We start from the raw sequence: 23,715 nt of genomic DNA, 5'->3' as shown, positions 1-23,715 counted from the left end.
TCACATCCAAAAATCTTCAGCAATTCCATGGTTGAAACGTTTTCTTCTTCTCTTGGGGAGTGGGAACCTGTAGGCTCAATTATTGCACCAATCACTGCCTTCTTTTTAGACTTACTTCCCTATTCTTTAAGGGAGGTGTTGATTTTCAATGTCCCAACCTCTAGCACAGAGCTGGGGACATCCTGGGTACTCTTTACACAGTAAACTAATGATGCACTGCAATTTTTAAAATAACTGCTTTTATTCCATTGAAATGGAATGAAATTTAAAAATTCCAATGGTAATGTAGGACAGGTTTATGAATGCCCCTGTACCTTTTAATCTAGAGATTACATAAGAAAAAAAAAGTCTCCTGTGTGTCCTGATGACCATCCCTCAGAGACTGAAATCAAAAGGAAAATAAATTAAAAATTTATGCCATGGGACCATTTGAGGAATTGGCTTAAAGGCATACATGAGTATATACAATAAATCTAACTATAGAAGAGGTATTCATCCAGTCTTTCAGAAGGAAATTTGCAAGTGAAAATTCACATTTGGGGGACCTAAGGGAAGTCATTACTGACCTCAGTGAGCTCTCAGTCTGGATGAGAAGACAAGACATGTTCCCAGGAAACAGTTAAATATGGAGGAGCAAATGCAAAGGAATGCCATGGACATGACAGTGATGAGGCTGGGCTGACTGAGGGCTGGGGAAAAGGCTGAGCTGAGGCCCAGCCATGCTAGAACCCAACTCACATGCAGAAGAGTTGGGTCTCACCAAAAAGCGTTGTTGAGGCTTTCTGCAAAGCTTGGACATACGAAGATGGATTGTAGGCTAATCACTTCCTGGGTTGTAGGCTAATCACTTCCTGGGTTGTAGGCCATACACTTCCTGTTCCCAACACTTCATTTTGGGGAAAAGCCCAGGGTTCTCTTCTCTTCTTCCTAGCAGCAGGTGCTCTGGGCTAGACAACCTGAGGAAGGTACACAGAAGCTGTCAAATGCAGGTGGAGGATGGAGGTGTGGGCAAAAACCCTGGGAAACAGAATGAGGAGAGCAGAAGTTTATCCTTATCCTTCTCTCTCAGTGTTCAGAAACAACAGAGGTGTCCTTGTGGGTCATCTGTTCTGTGTCAATGTGCATATGTGTGTGTTATGTATGTGCACATATATTGTGTGGGCATGTGTAGTATGTGTATGAGTGTGTACACACATACGTGTGTGTGTGTGTGTGTGTTCTCTTTTACTCTTACAAGGTCAGTACTGATGTTCCATTTCACACATGATGAAACTTGGGCCTAAGTAGATAAGTAGAGTTGGTGAGTGACTCAACCTGGAATCTGACCAGGACAGTGGATTCTGAACCCCCTGCTGTTAACTGTCACAGCATCCTTTCTGTCATTCATGAAGCTCATCTGAAAAGACTCCGAGACCTCAGCAAGGCCAGCCCAGAAGCCAGGGACAGTGGGCAGGGCTTGGTTCACTCAGGTGTGACTCTCCCACAGTCTTAGCAATGCTAAAATAAGGTTCTGAGGGACACAAATGATCTGACTTGGCTCACCAGAGTGGGAGACTGCAGAAAGAGCTGAAGCCACCTCTGTCCAGAGGCTGTAGAGGCGGTGCTCTGCGAAGGGCTTCATACTCTTGGCTGGACAGTGACAATATGAATAGCAGCTAATGTTTTTTAAGGGCTTACTAGGTACCAGGCACACCACATATATCATCACTATGAATCTGCAGAACAAGACTGGATTGAATGCTGTCACCCATCTCAATTTAGAGATAGATCACTGAGAATCAGGACGATTCAGTAATTTCCCCCAGGTCAAACAGAAAACGGGTAAGCTTGTTGCACGGACAATCCAACTTCCTGCCCAACTCAGTTCTGTGAGCAAAGCAGCATAGAATGTAGGGAGGGGGCAGAGGCTTGTCACAGTCATTCAGACAGCAGATGACAATGACTTGAATCAGGGTATTGGCAATGGGAAAAGAAGAGCAGAGACAGATGGGGAATCATTGTAAATAAAGCAAACTTGGTGGCTCTCCAAAGATCAAGCAGATGAGGGCGGCAGGCACAATGGCCCGGCTTCCAGTGTGAGGGAAGAGGGCGCTGGTGGCACCAGTGATTTACGCTGAAGATGCCAGGAAAGCCAGGCCCGAGAGCCTGCGAGGGAGGCAGAGGGAGGCTGGCACCAGGAACCGGGGTTTGAGTCAGAGGAGGAGGAGGAGTAAGCAGATGCATCGATGCCAAGTCCAGAAAGAATACTGGAGTGGAGGCAAGAGGCCAGGCTGGAAGGAGGGTCTGGAAGCCACCTGTGTGGTGACAGCTCAGAATGAGCGATTGCTACCAAAGGCAGAGAAAAGCAGCTGAGGGGTGGGGAAGAAGGAAGGCCTGGAGAGGTCTCAGGAGAACAGACACATGTAGGGCTCTGTGACACAGCCGAGAGGCACTCCTGAAGAGGTGACCAGCGTGGGTAGGATGGGCGCTAGGAAAGAGCCCCGGAAAGCAGCCAGAAGGACACGCCAGTGACCTTGGAGAAGCAGTTTCACCATATAAAGGGGAAAACAATGTGAGCGAGCGGGTGGGAAATTAGTAATCGTAGACCAACCAATGTGTGCCAGTAATGGAGATGGAGAGAAGACGGGGGGGGGGGGGGGGGGGAGAAAGAGAGGAATATAGTGGCCAGGAGGGAAGAGGAGAGGGGAAGAGGGAAAGCAGACCCAGGAGGAAGAGGAGGAGAGGAGGCGCACACAGGGAAGCAGAGCAAGGATTCACTTAGTTCTCCTTTTAGTGACTGGTTTGGAGGTGGAGAGACCTGGGCATCACTGCAGACAGAAGCCAGGGGAGAGGTGGAGAGGGTCAGGAAGAGCCTCCTAAATGGCTTCCCCAAACGCCCTCCCTATGGTTGTTCTTCCCCAGCTTCCAGAATGATCCTTTCAAGAGGAGCATTCAGATGGCCTGCCCCAGCTCACACCTTCAAGGGCTCCCTCACTCTCGGAATCAAGTCCCTGCTCTTCTGTCACGGCCCAGTCCAGCTGGGTCCCAGCTCTGCGTCTCGTCCCCGGGTCACTTGGGCTTTGTACTCCAGCGCCTCGTATTCCCGCCTCAGGACCCGTCATGTTCTTGGAGCAAAATACCTCACGCTAGGGGATTTGTGAACAATCCAATGCAGTGCTCAGTGCTGGAGGCTGGGAGCCCAGCTCAGGGCACCGGCAGATTCAGTGCCTGGCGAGGGCTCGGTCCCCACAGCCGGTGCCTCCCATGGATCTTCACGTGGTGGAAGAGGAAGGCAGCTCTCTGGAGCCTCCTTTATAAGAACATCAACTGCAACCACTAGTGCTCCACCTTATGATCTGATCACCTCCCCAAGTCCCCAGCTTCTAGTACCATCGCCTTGGTAATCACGTTTCCATATATGGACTTCAGCGGACACAAACACTCAGACCCTAACAAGTGTGCTATTCTGTATGCCTGGAATCCTGCTTCCCCTGGTGAATGTTCGGCTCACAAGCTATTCTATTCAGGTCTCAGGGCAAATGTTCCCCCCTGGGAGGTCTTCCCTCATCACCCTATCCACAGCCCCATCCATTTCTCCTTATCTTTTTATTCTGTTTTATTTTTTCTTCATAGCACCCATTGTTCTATCAACTACACATACACACACACAAACGCACACCAAAGAACACACATGTGTGCTGTCTACTCATCTCCAACGTGAAAACCATGATGCAGGATTTTGCTTTGTTAGCAATTGTATTCTCAGCACCCAGAAAATGGCGGACGTTGAGTGGATATTCAGTAAATGGTTGTAGAATGAATGACTGATCCTTACAACAACCTCTATTTTTAAAGATGAGGAAACCAACAGGACTTAGGAAAAAAGGACAGTCATTCAAGGTCACATAGTCAGCTAGTGGAAGGGGCTAAATTGAAACACCATGTTACAATTTTGGTTTTGGTCCTCCTTAGTCCTAACTAGTGTTACCTCTGGTACCAAGAGGGCATAAAAGACCTTGGGGCGACACATTCATGACCTGTCAGAACTGTGAATACCTTCTACTCCATTCACAATGAATGGAAAACTGACAAACCATTCTGTTTCACAGTGGAAAACACCCTTAGACTCCAAGGAACCTGAATCTCAGTGTGTCCCCAAAGCTCTATGACCTTCACACCTCAGCCTCCAGAGGCAAGTTCTGAGGTGTCTTCCGGTCTGAAACTCTGAACTAACCCACTTTTGAAAACTGTGCTCAGGATTTGCTAATGCACATACTCCTTGAGTGGAATGAGGTTGGAGGTGAGGACCCACAGCTAATTCTGATCAGAATTAGCTTCCAGAAGGAGGTGACCCAATCCAACCCGACAATTGAAAGACACCAACGCTTCCTCCAACAGTCAGTGCTGGAAAGGGAAAGCTGGGACAGGAGCACGTGTCACACTCCCCTTGCCTCAGAGAGGACAAGATTTAAAAATAGGCTGAAATCACCAATTAGTCAGAACAATGTAGTGCTTTGAAGTTGAAAAATGCTTTGCATACTGCTAATAATATTTTGGCAGCACTGGTTCTGAGCACGCATCACAGCCATTCCTCTTAGAAAAAGAAAGGGCTCCTTTGAGGGAAAATTATATTCCTGAAATTAGAAGACTTTCATAAAACAAATTGTGATTAAAGAAGTTAAATTCCATCTTAGTCATGCATTGAGTGTCTGAATCCATTATATTAAAAAGTAAATGAAAACTAGAGGAGAGAGTTTGTGACCAAATCACCGCAGATTCCAACCCATTATATTCATAATCTCTAGATTATTCATGAATCAAAAACATCTATTGACACTTGACATAGAAGATAAAACAAAATATAAAAATACTGACAAATTTGGGTCTGCATATTCTCTGCTAAAAATAATATTTTCACTTACCAAGAAATGTTCTCCTCTCAGGAGAAACAAATGTTGCATCAAACACCCCCATGAATACTCTTTTAGGGGAACATTTTTGTTCTCAGATAACAACATTGTTTGAATTAATTTATTCCCCAAAAAATCTTGCAAGATCAATCTTGCAACAATCAGAGCACAATAGAGTCAATTTTCAAAAGGAATGCACACTTCCTACTATTTGAGAGTCCTTATGTGTATCTGTTGCCTTAAAGGTCAATTAATTGATGTTAACTTGTAAATAGCTCTTCCACAAAGGAAATGTAATTTTTCTATACAAAAATGATTTTTTTCAGAGATGTTTGGAACTAACTTATATGCAAGAAGCTCCTCATTTTGAGCAACCAATCCCCTTTTTGGATTAAATTGCCTAACATTTCCCTCTTAAAAGGAGATTTGTTTGATGTGAAAAGCTGAGAGGTAGAAGAGTCTTGAACACATTTATAATGAGAAAAACTCAGCCTTCCATGTGGCTCCTCCCCAGAAAGAGCAGAGCACAAGGATCACTCACCCACATGAGCTCTGGAGGCCACCACAGGACCTGGTTCAAGTCCAGCTGTCACTGGCTTGTGCCCCTGGCACGCTTTGGCAACAAGAGGTGTTCACCACCTTGGTTCCTCTTCCTAGACAGACCCTCTAGGGACTAAGTGACAGAATGCTGGCAAATGGCATGCAGTGGAAGTGACATAAGACACGTATATAAGGCACCATTGGGAGACATGAAAGGACCTCCGGGTCCCCCTTTCCCTTCAGCAGCAACTGTGAAGGGCACCTCTGGAGGGTGGAATCTTCCCAACAGGAAGGGACCTGGATCCCTGAGTCACCTTCTGGAGAGCAAGTGCCCTCATCAGACTGTGACACAAGCAGAAATTAAGCTGTGCTTGGAAGCCACTGGGGTTGGTGGACTTGGTCGTTCTTGCAATGCAGCCCAGTGTCCCTCTCCCATTCTCAGCCGAGTTACAAAACTCCCCTGTGCCTCAATGTCCTCAAGGAAGAAACCAGCATAATTAAGAGCATCAACTCATCCGCACTCGAGGATTACCCTTGAGAAGCGCTCAGCACCGACCTGGCACGTGATGAAGTCAAGAAACAGTCGCTGTATGTGTGCCGACGACAAGGAAAAGCTTGTTGAAAGTTGGCTGGAAGGAACGGGGACCTGGGGGTGGGGTCCTGCAGGGGATGGGGCTGAAGAAACCTGCTCCAGAGAACAGCAGGAACAAGTCAAGGTAGATGAGCATGAGACTGAGGGCCGGGGTAGCCTTCCATCACCCCCTTCCTCTGAAGGGACTCGTCTAGAGCACAAGGAAGAACAGCACCCAGTGGGCAGGGAGTCCCATGTCCCCAGTTCCATGAAGGGCAGTGAAGGAAAGCTGCTGGGGGCGAGGGAGACCCGGCTACAGGTAGGGTGGCTGAGAGACCCCAGCCCACGTGGGGCCACCTGGGGGGACGGCAGCAGGTCAGAGAGGCCGTGAGAGCTGCCGATTCAAGGCGAGTGCAAGAGAATTTATTTAAACTGCTCTGATGATGCAGTGGCTTTGAAATGTATTCAACAGGAAAGAACTTTCACATGGGGGATTTCTCTCACAGGTGGGCAACCCCAAGCAAACACCACACCTTTCAAGAACACAGCTTGATGCGAATCTCAGTGTGGAGATGGTGAGTTTGGGAACTTGTTTCAACTGTCAACAAAGCAGAAAGGCTCCTACATCTAAAATAACACCTCACATCGTTTCTTAAAAATTGGGGAGTTTTCCAAATAACCCAATTAATAAGTGGGCAAATGAATTAAACAGACACTTCTCAAAAGAAAAAATACAAATGGCCAATAAATATATGAAAAAATCTTCAACATCGTTAGTAATTAGGGAAATACAAATCAAAACTACACTTAGATTTCATTTCACACCAGTCAGAATGGCAGCCATCAAGAATACAAAGAGTAAAAAATGCTGGAGGAAATGTGGAGAAAAAACCCACTTACACTGTTGGTGAGATTTAAGTTAATACAACCACGGTAGAAATCAGCGTGGAGCTTCCCCGAACAGTGAGAAATGAACCACCAGATGACCCAGCTACATCACTTCTTGGTATTTACCCTAAAGAATTAAAGTCAGCATACTATAGTGATAAATGCGTACCTATGTTTACAGCAGCACAAATCATAATAACTAAACTATGGAACCAGCCTAGGTGCCTGTCAATGATGAATGGATAAAGAAAATGTGGTATATATACAAAGTGGAGTTTTATTCAGCCATAAAGAAGAATGAAATTATGTCATTTGCAGGAAACTGGATGGAACTTGACAACATTTCATATACTGTGTATTTATAGAAACAAAATAGTTCTGAAGAAGAAAACTTAAGTTAACATTAAATATGAGATTGGGTCCCTATTGCACACCATAAAAACATAACTCAAATTCATATTGACTATAGATTTTGGTGAAAACCAAAAATTTTAAATGCTTAGTGGAAAATATAAAGTAATGTCCTTAGCTCTTTAGACAGGAAAACATAGGATATGCGATGAGCTGAAACGTGTGTGATCAATCTTAAATAGGACATAAAATACATAAACTGCAAAAGCAAAGTTGAAAAATATAGTAAGATTGTCCATTCAAAAGACTCTTTGAAGTCAAAAGACAAATTGAAAACTTGGAAAAAATATTAGTATCAGAAATGAAGAGCTTCTACAAATCAACAAGAGCCACACACATAATACAGAAGAAAGATGCAAAAAGCCAGGCACAGAGGAGCACGTGCCTGTAATCCCAGTGGCTCGGAAGGCTGAGGCAGGAGGATTACAAGTTCAAATTCAGCCTCAGCGACTATCTCAAAATAACAATAAAAAGGGCTAGGGATGTGGCTCAGTGGATAAACATCTCTGAGTTTACTCCCTGGTACCAAAAAACAATAGTGTGGGAGATGAGGGGAGAGAGAGAAAGAAAAGAAAAACAAAATGGAAAGACAAATATCACATACAAAGGAAATGTGTATAACCAACACACATGAAGAGAAGTTCAATGTCCATAATGATCAGCAAAACACAGAGATCACATAAGATACTTATTTTGTACTCATCAGGTTGGCAAACATTGAAAGTCTAACACTACCAAGAAGTTGCAAATCCACAACATCACTCATACATTGCACATGTGGGTTTACATTTGTGTAAAAAATTTGAAAAGTACTTTGACAAGACCTCCTTAATTGATAGATCACACATGTTCCAGCACATTTAGTGCTCATCTTTCCTCTAGCACGTACACACAGAAGACATGCACGAGAATGCATATCAGTTCCCATCCACAGAAGAACAGATGAATTAAATTCCACATGGCAGTCAAAAAGAATGAACTCTAGCAGGTGCCACAGCTCACGCCTGTAATCCCGGCTATTTGGGAGGCTGAGGCAGGAGGATTGTCTAAGCAACTTAGTGAAACCCTGTGTCAAAATTTTTTAAAAAGGATGGGGGAGCTGGGGGTGTAACTCAGTGATAAACACCCCTGGTTGCAATTCCCAGTACCAAAACAAAAGTTGTCTATGCCTCAGTGACATAGTATTAAGTGCAAGAAGTAAGGGCCAGAGAGGTGCAAATTGATGCTGTCACTTAATTCACACATGATACCATTTTCTAAAATTTGAAAATAATTAAAATGCTCATGTCGTTTGCAGAAAAATGGATAGAACTTGAAAGCGTTATATTAAGTGGAAAACATCACATTCAGAAAGTCAAGGGTTGTACGTTTTCCCTCACATGTGGGAGCTGGAAAAAAGGTTTTAGGAGAAGGAAGATCTCATGATAACAGAAGGAAGACCAATAGAGGAAGGGGAACAAGGAGGGGCAGTGGAGGTACTGGGGAACTAAATTAACCAAGTTCTGTTATGTGTATGTATGTTACAGGAATCTTACTATAATGTACAATTGAGTCCTACTATTATGTAGAATTCTAATACATCAATAAAAGAAAACAAACTGAAAGAAATAAATCCTCTTATAAAAACATGCAAATGGTTAAAACCATGAAAAGGGGAAACAAAGTACTGATCAATTCAAGATTTAGGGTGACCATTTCCTTTGGGTGGGAAGTAGAGGTGGAGAGGTGGTTCACTGAGGGGACTTTAGGGTTAGTTATCAGATATAACTTCTGGTTTTGGTTCATTAGTACTTAGTAAATATACACCAACAAGCCCGAGGCATGGACAAGAGGAGAGGTTCCCCAACTAAGAAAGTATTCAGATAATTCCAAATTCCCCAAACCTATCTCCTTGGTCTCAAACACAAGCATTAGTAGCATTCTCATTCTACATATGGGAGAGCCTTTAAAAAGTATGGGGAAACCCCCTTTGAGAGGAGACCTCAATAAAATATCAAACCAAAAATCATTCTCATGCATATAGTGAAAACTTCCACCTGCCAATTCTGACAGACCACAGGTCAGATATCCCTTAGGCAAATGCTTGGAATCAGAATTGTTTCCGATTTGGGAGTTTTTTTATTTTGGGGATATTTGCAGAGACATGACTGGTTGAGTGAGCATACCTAATCCAAAAATCCAAAATCTGAAATGCACCAACACAACACTGGGAAACTTTCAAATTCAAATGGGAGCATTTCTGATTTTGTATGTTTTAACTATGGGTGTTCAACCTGTGTTTTAGAAAATTCTTTATTTTTTTAAGCACTTCTTATAAGAAGAGAAATTGCAAACATATTAGAGATCCATCAACAGAGGAATGGCTTAAAACATCAGCCTACATCGATCCTCTTTCATTGACTCATCTCATTCCCACATGGACTGAGCATCCACGATTCCTCAGACACGGTGGAATACAAGAGGAACAATATCAATCCTGGCCCCGATCTCATGGGGCTTAACTCTGGAAGGAAAGTCAGGCGGTAATCAAAAAATTGCATATGCAAGTGTGTCCTAAAGACAGACAGGAGCCGTGCAGGCAGGAACACAGGGCTGTCAAAGAGGAAAACAGGCAGACTTGTCCTGAAGCCAAAGACTTCCTGATAAAAAGGGACATGTAACAGAGGTCTGCCCTGCGTGTGATTAACAGGCAAAAATGAGAGAGAAAGGAAGGCTGTGACAGGCACCTGGAAGAAAGGGTGGACCCTAAGGCAAGAAGGAGTTCAGGCTGTTGGGGAGGTGAAAGGCCAGGTGTCTGGATCCCAGAGCAAGGGAGTCACTGGGATGAGGCAGGCTAGAAAAGCAGGCAAGAGAGACATCACAGAGAAGGAGTCAAAGAGCATTGGCAAGAAGGAGTGGAAGCAGGAAAGCAACTTCATCAGATTTCCATTGGAAATGGTCCCTGTGGCCACCTGGAGATACAGCCACAGAGGCCATCGTGGTGAAAGGGTGAGTGGGGTCAAGAGTGGATGAGACATCACAGAGGCTAGTCAGTAGCACAGGCAAGACAACAGGCCTGGGGGGGGGGGGTGGCGAGATGACAGAGAGGTTGCAGAGGGCGCAGAGAATATGAGAGGTCTTGAGGTGATAAAATAGAGAAAACCTGGAAGTAGAGGGAATGTGACAGAGCAGGGGACAGGGCACCAGGGTGACCTGTAGGTGTCTGGTCACAGAAATGGATGGAACACTGGAAGGTGAACTACAAGGTGCTGCTGCCTGAGGGGTTAAGTCTGGGGGCGACTGAGCTGCAGGTGGCCTGGGCATCTAGACAGATACCACGTAGGCAGTCAGATCCGTGGGTAGGAGGTAAGAGACTGCTATGGTTTGGATCTGGACTGTTCCCCAAAGGCTCACATGTTGAAGGCTTGGTCCCCCATGAAACACTGCTCAGAGATGGGGCTCTGGGGAAAGACTGGGCTCTGATTTCCTCAATACAGAATCCACTGATGGATTCCTAACCGGATGGACTACTGGAAGGTGGTGGACACTGCAGGTGGTAGGGCTTAGTCGGAGGAAATGCCACTGGGGGCATGCTGTGGAAGGGGCTGTCTTGTGCCTGGCCCCTTCCTCTGGCTCTCTCTCACCGTGAAGTGAGAGCTTTGCCCCACCACGCCCTTCTACCATGACATACGCTTCACACAGGCCCGGGAACAATGGAGCTAAGTAACCAGGGACTGAACCATGAGGTGACATAAACCTTTCCTCCTAAGGTCAGTTGGTTTTGTCAGCAATGAAAAGCTGACGAGCAAAGACACTGTATAGGACTGTCCGGACGAATGGGTTGTGCCCTAAGTTCTGTCAAGAAAGGATGTCTGCCATCTACCAGCAAATGACACTGCAAAGCAAGTCCAAGAGCACCATCATAATCACTTTTTGAAACATGCAGAAAAATACTTCATCATCTGTCCAGATGATGAACACACACACACACACACACACACACACACACACACACCCCACTGGGTCTGGAGAGAATATGCCACACCCTTAACCTCTTCCTGTGATTTTTATTAAATTTGGATGGGGATAAAGGACTGAAGTACTCTTGCTTTTGAATCCATAAACTTCTACGTTGTTGAAGTATCGTGAGTACCTCGTCTCCACAACCCACTCATTCCATCGCTCCCCTCCGTCCTCATCCGGAATCCCCACCCAGGGGCAGAAGTTGGCAACGGGATGAGATGGAAAGAGGAAAGGTGACCTCAGTTTTGTGTATTAGCTGACAGTGAAAAAGGAGTAACCTGCTGGTGGTGTTCAAGCTGCGCGGAAACAGCCCTATCGAACGTTCACTGGTCAAATGCCCTCGGGCTCCCCCAGGGTGTGTCACCTGGTAGGCTGAGCAGAAAGATGAGTGCCAGAGCATCGGGATCTGTAGGCACATGGCCACTGCGACCTCCTGGGAGTCACAGTGTGCCCAGAGGACTTCAAAGTCTCATCTAACATCCAAGATGTTACTAACCGAGGAATGCTGAGGACTCGCCACGGTGTGCAGAACAGCCTCCCACAAACTTGGGCAACCCAACGTACATAAACAAAAGGAAATTAACGTAAACAGGATTTGGTGGCTTTGCCTAACCAGCTTGTGGAGTTCATCCTTGATTTTTCTTAACTGACTTAACACAATCACCCGGCACAGTGCCAGCCCACGCCCAGTACATTCTTACGAAATTGTTTTGGAAACATCCCGGATTCTATTTGACCAAAAATATTATTTTTCCAGGACAAAAATGGTGGAATGCTAAAAAGGAAGCACTCAAAATCAGAAATCAAGGCGAGGGACATGATTAATCCTGCCTCCATCCCTGATTACATGCAGACTGAGAGAATCAAATGAGGTCTCGACGTCACCTTGTCCCTTGGCGGGACAAAGTATCATTTAACCAAACTTAACTGATGAGCACACATTCTACAGAGAAATGCACACTCTTAGCTGTGAACACCATACCGGGAAGGCAGAGGCAGGTGAAATTGCGCCCATCCTGCTTTTCATCGGCGTCCACACAGCTTGCCTGGTTCTGGCAGGGCTTCCTCTGGCACGCATCAAATTCTTCACAGAACGTGCCCACATACTGGTCCTCACAGGTGCAGGAAAAAGTCGCCTAGAACACAAAGACCCAGTGTGTGTTACCTTGGGCTGTGAAACGCCGAAGCTCGAAATCGCCATGTCCCTTTAATAAAGATCCCAATGCGGAGTACGTTAATCACATCCCTTATGTCATAATCTGGTTTAAAAATCCCAGCTTTACAAGAAATAGTACGTATTTCTTTGCAGTTTAATTTCAGACATTTATTTTTACACTTCTTCATTCATATTTATCCCAGCCATTTTCAATCTTCCTAAAAATAAACCTGGAAAGGACGACACGTTTTAAGCTAAAAATGAAGTTTTGCTGGCCTGACATGGAAATGGCAATCATGCTCGAGCAGATACAGTGTGCTCCAGCCATTAAATGAGATGTCACTCCAACCAACTTAAATCTTCATCAGAGACAGCACTTGCAAAAAAAGAAAAAAAAAGCCAACGTTGTGCTCAGACCATCCTTCCAGGGCACTGAAAGAATTTGCTGAATGACTCTATACATTGACCTCAGTGTACAGAAGCAGATTCCCTGAATGCAAGGGACAACGAAAGGAGTATAATTCAAGTAAGTATTTTGTGTGGCTCATTACAGTAACGTTATCTTAGCAAAGGGCTGTAACTCACAGAGTTCTGAAGCTTATTTTTGAGGTTACTGCAAACTCCAAATAAAATGGGGCCTTCCTGCTCCCTTCTTAATGTCACCCTGAGGGTAGTGACAGGTCTGAAACAAACCACAAATGTGGCTCCGAAGCCTATGCAAAGCAATGTAGATCACTACAGGAGACTTCATGGAGGGGAGAGGAAGAGAGGCAAAAGAGAAGCCTTACATTAGCAAGCCTTACCACCTAAAAAAATAAACAGACAGAAGCACATTTCTCAGTTCTGACCCCAAGCCCTACTGTGACTTCCAGGAGACGGCAGTGGCCAGACTCTGATGCTCTGGAAATCATCTCGATTGACTTACTGCTCAATCTCCTGGGTCACACACCCTGTGGCAGCAAGTGTTAAAAACTCTACTGTTCCAAAATTCCTCCCACGGCCACTGTCCCACCCTCCCTTCCTCTCCCTCCCCTCAGCCTCCTATCCTAACCTTAGACAGAGACCCCGTCTCCAAGGGTCAGCCCAGGATCACGACCTAGTAGCCCATAGCACAATCCTGTGCCTGCCTGCCTTTGGGAAGAGGAGAGGGTTATTCATAATTCTCTCTAATATGTTTTGTCTCAAGCATGTTTTATAATTCTGGTACATTTCTTGGTAAGTTTTCTGCTGTGTAGTTAAGATTTTTTTTGTAGCTATTGATCACAAGGCACTTCCCCATCCCGTTCATGTGGCACCTGTCATACTTGCTAGTGATCATTCCTGACATGTAAGATGCTAGGGTTTTGATACCAGTCGTCACACTGAGCTTTCATTACGGGTCAGAGATTTCAGCTGATTCTCAGGTTCTCTCTCTCTCTCTCTCTCTCTCTCTCTCTCTCTCTCACACACACACACACACACACACACACACACACACACACACACCTCTATACCAACTGCAACTCTATCATCTTCTCTTCTCCAGAGACAAAGGATGTATCAGAAATTTTTCCAGAATAATTTTGACCACAAAGGGATATTTGTGGAATGTATCACTAAACAGAAGGCTGCAATGATTGCTGAACATTATCAAATGTCATTTCTGATTTCGTAGAAATTATCTATTGGTTTCATCTGACTTACTAATGTATGCATGGAATGGCTAGATTTCCTAGTACTGATTCTACCTTTATGCTCCTGGAAGAAATACCCACTTAGGTCAGTATGCAAAATGCTTTTCATGTGGCTGGATTCAGTTTGTGGTTAGTTATACTTCTAGTGCCTTCTTCTCTCCCCCTTCTCCCCTAGTGACTCCCTTTTAAGCAAAACTATCCTTGAGCCTGAGGTTATGTCTCACACTATCAGAGAATGCCCCTTGCACAAGTGACTGAATGGACGGTTGTTGGACCCCAACCTGACAACCAATTATGAGGCCAGGAAATAAATCGTGACATTTAGCTTGACCAAACTGACAGGTTTTGTATAGGTGTGTTTCTTTTGTTGATTGAATATATTTTTGTTAAGGAAATATAACAAGTTCTTTTGATTTGCATAACCAAGTCTCCTTGAGTTTAAGAACACAGTCTTTGATTTTATCATAGAAACTACTGGAATAAAAGGAAAAGACCTCCTTCTTCAGTTAGAGCTGTGTTTTCAACTTGTATCATCTCTCTGTGCTCTTCTTGGAAATGGAAATTCTCCTGCATCCTAGCAGTAGGTTGCAGACACCTCTGGCTTTTTATCATGTGAGCTTGTTCCCTTTGTGTGTCTTTGCATGGACTTAGCAGCTGGAAACTGGATGAAACTGCATCAAGAACTGTTCGAATTCTCTCCATTTACATAGGAAACTTCTTTTTCAGAATTGTCTTCTAAGGAAAAATCTTGTGCTTGCTCAAATGCCCAACAGAATACATGTTGGATATTTACAGGAGTCCTGTCTAGAGTCCTTTGTACACCGAAGATTTGTGACCACCTTTGAAATGTAAATGCTGTGCACGCCCAGTGCATACAGTTCCAAAGTGGGCCTCTGTGTCGTGATAAATTACTATAGGACATTGGTTTTGGCAGCTGTCTTCTCAAATTTACTTGATTTGTATCCAGGCATTCCATGCTGCAGATAAATTTCCTTGCTTGTTTGAGGGATGTATTTGCATATAACTCATCCAGTAGTGCCACAGAAAATATGTCGCTTTTGAATATAAATTATTAAAATCCCCAAATCAAATATCATCGGGTTAGCTTTGATTGGATTTAAAGCTGAAACAGAAGCTACACATTTTGTTTTGCTTTATTTTAAACAGGAACCTTGAAAGAGGCTTTAAAAACTGCTAAAACAATTGCTTTTGACAAAGCAAAACACTGAATTGTTTCTTAAACCTTGATTGATGAATGGGGCAGGAGACGAACAGATGTTTGCATATCCACAACCATAAAATTTTGGTTAAATCATTGTGTATTCTCTATCATGTCATCCAGAAAGTTAGATTTATTTCTGAATATATTTTCTAAGAACAAAGAGCTTTCCTATAATATTAAAATGTTCATTTTGATAATTTTAAAACTGTTAACTTAAAAGAGATTGTGAATGTTTATTATAGGAAATTACGTTTATTAGTATATTTTGTGGAAAACTGTATTGATCACTGCAAGGTGTAAAATGTTGTACTGTCCCTGACAAATTTAACCCACTGCCTATGACATCCCAAATTTAGATCCAATTAATTTCACCAGCATAAGGGACAAAACAGACTTACTTGAAATCAGTAGTTCAACTAAATTACAGATAGTTCCTTGAAAAAGTATTAGATACATATATAAATGTAGAAGTATTGTTCAAGTAAAATGAAAAGTGACCTTCAAAGATTAATTTTAAAATCCAATACAGAATCTCAATTTTCCACAACAGCTTGAAGTCAAATATTCCATTTGTACATTAATGAAACTTTCTCAGTCAGTGGTAGAAAGTTTACTTTGAAAAGTTTTAGGTGAAAAAAAATTCACTCATACATGCACTCAGTTATTCAGCCATTCAACAACTATTTATCGAGCACCTACTACCTCCCAGGAACCATCCTAGGAGTCAGGGTCAAAAAAGTGAACATGCCTCTCATGCAGAGTATATTCTAGCAGGAGTGACTGACTAGTTAATGGCATAGTGGATTAGTGACAAATGACATGAGGAAACAGAGAGGGGAAGAGAAGTGGGGGTGGGGTATGAATTTTAACCAAGGTACACTGTCATGGTGAGGAGTGAGCAGAGAGCTGGCGGAGACGAGGGAGGGTCTGGGAGAAGATGTGCAGGCAAAGAGAAGAGCCCAGGCACAGACTCAAGGTAGAGCACGCCTAGCACTTTCAAGAAAGATCCAGAGGCCAGTGGGGCTGAAGTAGAGCAAACCATGGAGTCATGGGTCAAGACAAATGAAGGGCACAGTGGTCATGCAGGGCAGTGGTTCTCAGATGGGCCATCCACCTCCTAGGGCACATTCAGCAATGTCTGGAGACGCTTTGTGTTGTCACAACGAGGAGCTTGCTGCTGGCTTTAAAGGATAGAGTTAGAATGTTGCTGCAGAACATCACTGGAGATGCCACTGTCCAAGACGAATTCATAATCCCACTCACTCAGTGGTCAAGCCATGTGTCAATACTGTGGGCACCAGAGCCGTGGCGAGGGACAAGGACACAGTGTTCTCAGAGCTTATGCACCAGTGGAAGAGACAGATGCGCTCTAAGATAACATCCTAGAGTGACACCAGATACATCCTGTCACCTAGTGACAAATGCTTTAAGCAAGCATAGATCAATACATGAGGAGACAGAAGGATGGTGGGGTGCAAGGTGACTTTCATCTCTCGTCCCCTGGCAGCCTAGACCAGCCTAAACCAGATGACACCGAGTTGCTATTTCACCTTACTCTCTCAATAGCCTCGTGAAGGGACCTGTAAGGAACACCCGTTCAACCCTTGAAGGCCTTTAGCATCAGCCGCTGTTGAGAACAGTCCGTACCACATGTCACGTGGTTCTGGTTTATAAAGTTTGGCCCAAGAAAATCCACTCACGTAAGTGCCACTCATTTTGATAATCTGAAGACCTGGTGTTTTGTCCTATGAACAGGTTGTGATACTTTTTTTTTTCCTTTTGGATTGGCTCCTGTGGCTCAGTATTTGAACTTCAGCCTTCACTCTAGTTAGGGCTGTATGACCTATAAGACTATTTCCCCCCTCCTAACTTGACTATTGCCATCTAATTTATGTATTCCCTTGGACTTTTTGGTATTTGTCTATTTAAATATTTTACAAACATAAAGCTAAATGTATAAATTAATAAGTGTAAACTCCCAGCAGGGCACACAGGGTCCTTGGAAATATGGCCCAAGCCTACCTTCAGTTTCATTCTTGGTAATTTTTACCCATCAATAAAGTTTAATTGTTGACTGACAAATTGTCCCACAGAGATAAGTTTTCTGAGAAACTGTATTTCTCTCTTTGAGAATCTGAATTTATAAATTCTATTTCCTTTTTATTTTACTTAAATAAAGTAGACTTATTTAGGGAAATGGACTTTGTTTTTGATGTCCCAGTGATATCAATATGAACATAAAAGTCCCAGTAGACTACGCATTGATTTCCTTGTTTATAAAACTCGCTTACATGGAATTATCTCATTAATCGTCGCCACCTCTGTCAGGTGGGTATTACTGGATCCGTTTTTATGAATTGACCACAGTCTCAACAGAGAGAGCAGATAAATTATTCCGGGTGTCCCTGTTGGCAAGTACAAAGTCAAGGCTTAAAACACTTTGTCTGAATCCATGTTGTCCCTTCACTGCTATCGGCCTCAGGTTCAGGACACCCTTTACCTTTCTCCAAAATAACTGCAAACTCACCAGCACCTTAGTTCTGACTGCAGTTTGTTGTGATTTCCGCCTCTTCCCTCCCTGCTAGGCTGCCTTTCTTAGCTCTGCATTACTGACTATCCTTTTGATTCACTGATTCTAGTTTCCTAGAGTCTTGGGAATCCTACCTCATTCATTCTCAGAAAGTGCCAAAATAGAGTGCAGACGCCGCTTCCCGATGGCTGAAAGTATCTCTTGTACATAAAGTTCTTCATCACTCGTGAACAGACTTTGGGTGATTCTTGGCCAGGACTGGAGGCTTCAAAGTCTCGGGCTGTCCTTACTCAGACACGATGGGTATTCACTGAATGGAGCTGCCACTGTCCAGGATGAATTCATAATCCCACTCATTGACTCATTTAGGACTTAGAGGGGGGTTCTGTAAGTCCAGGTCCTCTTCTATTTCCTGTCTATCTCTGATAACCTTGGCTTTTGTTAAAATAGCATCCTGGCTGCCCTTATGTTCCTTGACCACACATTTCATATGAAAGGGGATAACAGGGACAAGGATTAGAAGGACCAGCCTAAACCAGATGACAAAGAGTCTCTAAACCTGCGAGAACAGAGAGGAGATGATTCAAGCCACATCTTGCTGACATCTGGCCACCTGCAAGGTTGATGCTCTGCCTAATGAGTGGATGACCTTTGAAGCTGGATGACATAGATGTGGTAGTTTGCCAAATTACCCTCCCAAACTTTCATATGTGTTTGAAATTTTCCATAATAATTTTTTTTTTATTGTATGAGTCTGGCTAAGGACCAAGAAAGGAAGATAAAATGTTGAAACATTGGAATCCACTGTGGCCTCCTGCGTCCAGCTCCTCCTGGGGAATCCGCTCTGGCACTTGCTGGAGGCAGGCTGTGGAGAAGTCTGTGTCACATCACTGAGTCCCCATATGTGAAGTCCCGCTCCGGAGACTCAGTTCATATCCAGTGCCAAGAACAGCTCTGCTTGCCTGAAGGGACCGACTCATGTTCCCCTGGTAGATACCATGAGTCACATTTCCCTCAAAACAACCCAGTCTGCATGAAGAGAAGTGTCGGCCATTCCTATGCCAAAGAAGGTTTGGCCACCTCTTAGCCTCCCCTGCTGCGGGGGTCATGAGTGGGGCATACCCAGCCAGCCCTGTGCTGGAAGAGAGGGAGCCCCACTCACAGAGCAAGAATAAAATTCAAAGGCCTCGCAGCACTGGCAGCGTTAGGAAGGAGAGTCTGTTTCCCAACATTGGAAACTTCTAGAATCTTTCCACTGCAAAGTTTTTGGAGGAGCTCCAAGAGTGACTGTCTGTGGAGATGTCTCCAGGAATAAGAATTCCACAACCCCTGCAGATGAGAGCTCATGTCCCTCTCAACAAACACTGGGAACTAGACTGTGAGTCCTCACTCACTTAGGTAGAAGGGCACAGCCAGACCCCAGCCTGTACCGTCCATCACCCCCAAAGGCCTTGACCCTGAATCTTTGGAGACAGAGGCCACGGTAATCCTCATCCAAGGACTCTTCAGCAGTGAAACTACATTAGATGGTCACTGGGTCTGAAATTACAGAACTGGCAAACTCAAAAACACAGGTGCAAAATAGTAACCATTGCATGCATTTGTATTTGATTAAACATAGCCGAGGTGTAACTGGAAAGGGTCAGAGGTCAGTCTAGCACACCTAGACTAGATGGAATTTGCCTTCCACTAAACCCAGACTGGGTATTTCGAGAGGCAGAAGAGATTATTGGGATGCAGAATTTAAGAGACTTATCTGAAAAATCTATTTATAATGTACAAGTGCCTAGGAAAGTCTTTTCCTGAGCTGAGACCACACAAGAACTCCTGGAACCCAGCCACAGCACAAATTGTTGCCTTTTGGGGGAAGAGAGTACTCAAAGAAAAACTTACTATAAATTGCATTTTTTTAAATTTTCATCTGATGCTGGGCGCAGTGGCGCACGCCTGTAATCCTGTGGCTAGGGAGGCTGAGACATGAGGATCACGAGTTCAAAGCCAGCCTCAGCAAAAGAGAGGTGCTAAGTAACCCAATGAGACCCTGTCTCTAAATATAATACAAAATAGGGCTGGAGATGTGGCTCAGTGGCCGAGTGCCCGAGTTCAATCCCCAGTAATCCCTCCCCCCAAAATTTCATCTATTGGCTGGGTTCTATTTTCTATTATTTGCTATACATGTCATTTAAACAACATACTTATAATGCTTATAGCTTACAATTTTATCTTTTTAGACATACCATTATTTTTCTATTTGGATTTATTAACTGCAAATATAATAACTGGTCAAAATATATATATAAACTTAAGCTGGGCACAGTGACGCATGTCTGTAATCCCAGCTACTCAGGAGGCTAAGGCAGGAGGATCACTAGTTCAAGACCAACCTGGGCAACTTGGTGAGACCCAAAATAAAAATTTTAAAACATGTTGGGGCTATATTATATAGCTCAGTGGCAGAGTGCCCCTGGGTTCAATCCCCAATATTGTAAGGGATAGTGGGGTCAAGGGATGGTGTGGGAAAGCAAACATACAGACCATCTGAGCATTAAATTTGAGACTGGACATTTGTGAAATCATATAATGCATTCCTCTGGATTAATAGTTAAATTTTAAATAACAGTAGCAATAATGAGAGTCCTGCTGTTTCCTTTGAAAGGACAGTGAATTTTACTTTAATAGGCAGGGGAGAAGAAAGTAAATGTCTTTTAGGGAATTTCATAAAAGCCTTCCTGCTAAATCCAGATGTATGGATTCACAGAATGGAGATGTTCAAAAGCATTTTCTAAACATCTCCTAGCAACTGATGTATTCTCAGCATCTTGGGGTGATCACAATTAGGCATAAGATTCCTATGCCATCAGTTGTGTTCTTCAATTCACTAACTTCCGGACATTTATTTGTAGCAACACTCTAATCCATTAACAAAAGTAAAGTTTGACCAAAAAAAAAAAAGTCACTGAAAATTCATCTTTTATTGAATTTCTCTGGAAAGCCTGATTCCACAAGCAAATGCATACCGTTCTACTTTCTTATTCTAAAATTCCATTTAGCCTTCAAGTCATTTCCTTTGCTACATCAAAAGAAAATTGTAAGAAAAAAAGCTTTAAGAAAATGGAAATTTATGTATAAATTATTAATGAGAAGGTCTTGCTGAAGAAGGGTGATCCTTCCCAACCTCTTCCTGAGGTTACCTCCGACGGGAGCAGAGATGATAAGCCAGTGGTAACTAAAGACGGAAAGTTGGTGGAGACAGGGCAGGCACAAAACTGTCATCCACTGAAGAAGTCCCCACGTTTCAAGTACCACATGGGGGTGATCTCCCTGAGCCTCCTAAGGGCCTTGCAGAATAAGTATTATTTTTCTATTTTAGCAATGAGGAAACAGATCAGAGAATTTAAGCAACTTGCTCAAGGTCACAGGGCCTGTCAGAGGCACAGGGCGCAGATCTGGTCTCCCTGTAAAGGCATTAATACAATTTAAGACATTCAGAAATGCAAAGAATTGGGTACCTAAGTAGGAGGTGCCGGTTTCTAACAGATTCTGAGAAAAGTAGAGAGAGGAGTGTTTGAGGGTATCCATGGGGGATGACCTCCAGTGGCCTCTTCCCTCCTGGATCTGTGGCCCATGGAGGGCACTAACCCCCACTGTCTGTCCCAGGCACTTCATGTCACTCTAGGTGCTAACAACCATCTCCTGGGGATCTTTGCCACTCACGCTGCATGAGTCTGCTGGGGATGCCACCACAGAGGGCCACCAGAATCTTCCTGCTCACAGCTCTGGAGGACAGAAGTCTGAGATAAGGCGGACAGGGGCGGTTTCTTCCGAGGCCTGTCTTGTAGACGACTGCCTTCTGGGTGTGTGCATCTGGACTTCCCTGCATGTGTCTCCACAGCCCCCTCTCATCAGGACGCTGTCTTGTCTTGTCCCATGAAGCCCTACCCTGTGACATTATTTCACTTGTTTGCCCCTTCAAAGACCTCACCCAGATAAGGCCACTTTCTTAGGTCCTGGAGATAGGACTTCAACATGGGAAGGGGCAGAGTCAGCCCATAACACTCTCTTCTCCCCATGTTACTCCCCCAACTACTTCCAGAATGCTGTGGTCGATCCGCCACAGAGACTTGACGCTTGCTATATTTACCCCCATTATTCTAGAACATGTACCCTATTCTGAGAGCAACTCCTCTGTGAAGAGATAAGCCTGCACACAGGGGACATGCAAGAGCCAGGTCTAGCTAGTCATCCCTGTCACCTTCACTGAGCATCCAGGAAGGGCCGGGCTCGGCTCTGGGGGCTCTGTACACTGCACAGATCCTCAGAGACACCTCAGTATGTTGTTATTCCCACTTTATGCTGGAAGAAGCTAAGGCACAGACGAGTAAATGTCAGGCTCATGAATTGAAGTGTGGAAATTGAGTGCAGGGAGTCTATTCCAGGCTGCCCTCCACGTTAGAAGAACTTGACTCAGGTGACCATGGAGAAGGAGTAAGAGATACCACCACCTGGTTTGCTGAGATCCTACTCCTGGTTCTTCTCTTTCCCTTCCTTGGGCAAGTAAATGTGTCATTCATTGCTTTGTTTCCTGTTGGGCCCCACTTCAATAACAGAGGAGACGTGCTGCAGCCTCAAGATGCTATCATTTATGTTGTACTTTTAAAATGTAGCTGTTGAAAGAGCTAAAATAATTATGTAAATTAGTGCAGCCATTACGGAAAAAAGCATGGAAGTCCCTCAGAGCGTTAAAAATAGAACAGCCATCTGATGCAGAAATCCAGCTGCTGGGTCCATATCCAAAGGAAACAAAATCAACATGTTGAAGACACATCAGTGCTCCTATGTTTACGGCAGCACCAATCACAAGAGCCAAGACACAGAATCACCCTAGATATCCAGCCACAGACGGATGGACGAAGAAGTGTGGTATGTATACGCAAAGGAATGGTATCCGGCCTCTAAAAGGAGGAAATGCTATGATTTGCAACACCCTGGGTGAACATGGAGAACAGTGGAATAATCTAGATAATAATAACATGTGAATAATAAATAACATGTGAAATAATCTAGATACAGAAGGACAAATACTGGATGCTCTCACTTATATGTGGAATCTGATCTCCGAGAAGGATGGAGTAGGAGGTAGCTACCAGCATCTCAGGTGATTTGGGCAGAGGAAGATGTTGATCAAAAGCTGTATCATTATAGTTAGGAGAGGGGAAAAAAGTCAAGAATAGGCAAATGGAGAGAGACAGGAAGTAAATAAGTGGCCTCCTGGGCTGGGAAGGAAGGGAGTGGAGAAAACAGGTGGGGCGGATGGATAGCAACTGCCCCGGTGACGGGGCCTCTTTCTTAGGGGAGCAGAGGCTCTAAGCCTGGATGGACGCCCCTGGGAACAGAGGACAAACCACTGGACTGTAAGATGGGGAACTGCTCAGTAAAGTTTTCCTAATAAACAAAACAATATAAAGGACATTCAGAAACACTCGTCAGTAACAAAGGGGTTTGCCACAGACAGCCACTTAGATAATTGTGTCAGTGACACAGGATAATAAAAGCCAACAATCAGATCACAGACGGGTTCAGGGACTCAGACGAAGGTGAAGTCTAGAAGCTGGGCTTGGGTGAGAATCAAAATCCCTCTCTCTCGTCTTCACCAAGAATGGCCTGGCCCTTTGCAGACCTTGGAGACAGGAAAGGCTGAAGTGCTCAGACAGATGTGGATACCAGGCAGGAGCTGCACCTGTACCTGGCCCAGGTAAAAGGGGCAACACCTGACCCTGATAAAGACACTGACTATCCAACATTCTGATTTCTCTGCGTTGTTCCTTAGTCCAAT

At 44.2% G+C, this 23,715-nt stretch overlaps 1 protein-coding gene across 1 annotated transcript in view; it reads right to left on the bottom strand.

Moving 5' to 3' along the window:
* Dner (delta/notch like EGF repeat containing) overlaps window positions 1–23,715 on the bottom strand; it is a 291,214-nt gene that overhangs the window by 99,762 nt on the left and 167,737 nt on the right. Inside the window, exon 6 of the mRNA XM_027942023.2 lies at window positions 12,284–12,437. Within this exon, the coding sequence (XP_027797824.2) occupies window positions 12,284–12,437 (154 nt within the window). The remainder of the gene's footprint in view (window positions 1–12,283; window positions 12,438–23,715) is intronic.

The sequence above is a fragment of the Marmota flaviventris genome, chromosome 11, assembly GCF_047511675.1.
Source record: "Marmota flaviventris isolate mMarFla1 chromosome 11, mMarFla1.hap1, whole genome shotgun sequence".
Lineage (NCBI taxonomy): Eukaryota > Metazoa > Chordata > Mammalia > Rodentia > Sciuridae > Marmota > Marmota flaviventris.
Note: the sequence above shows the minus strand (reverse complement) of the source record. Positions and strands in the feature narration are given on the sequence as shown.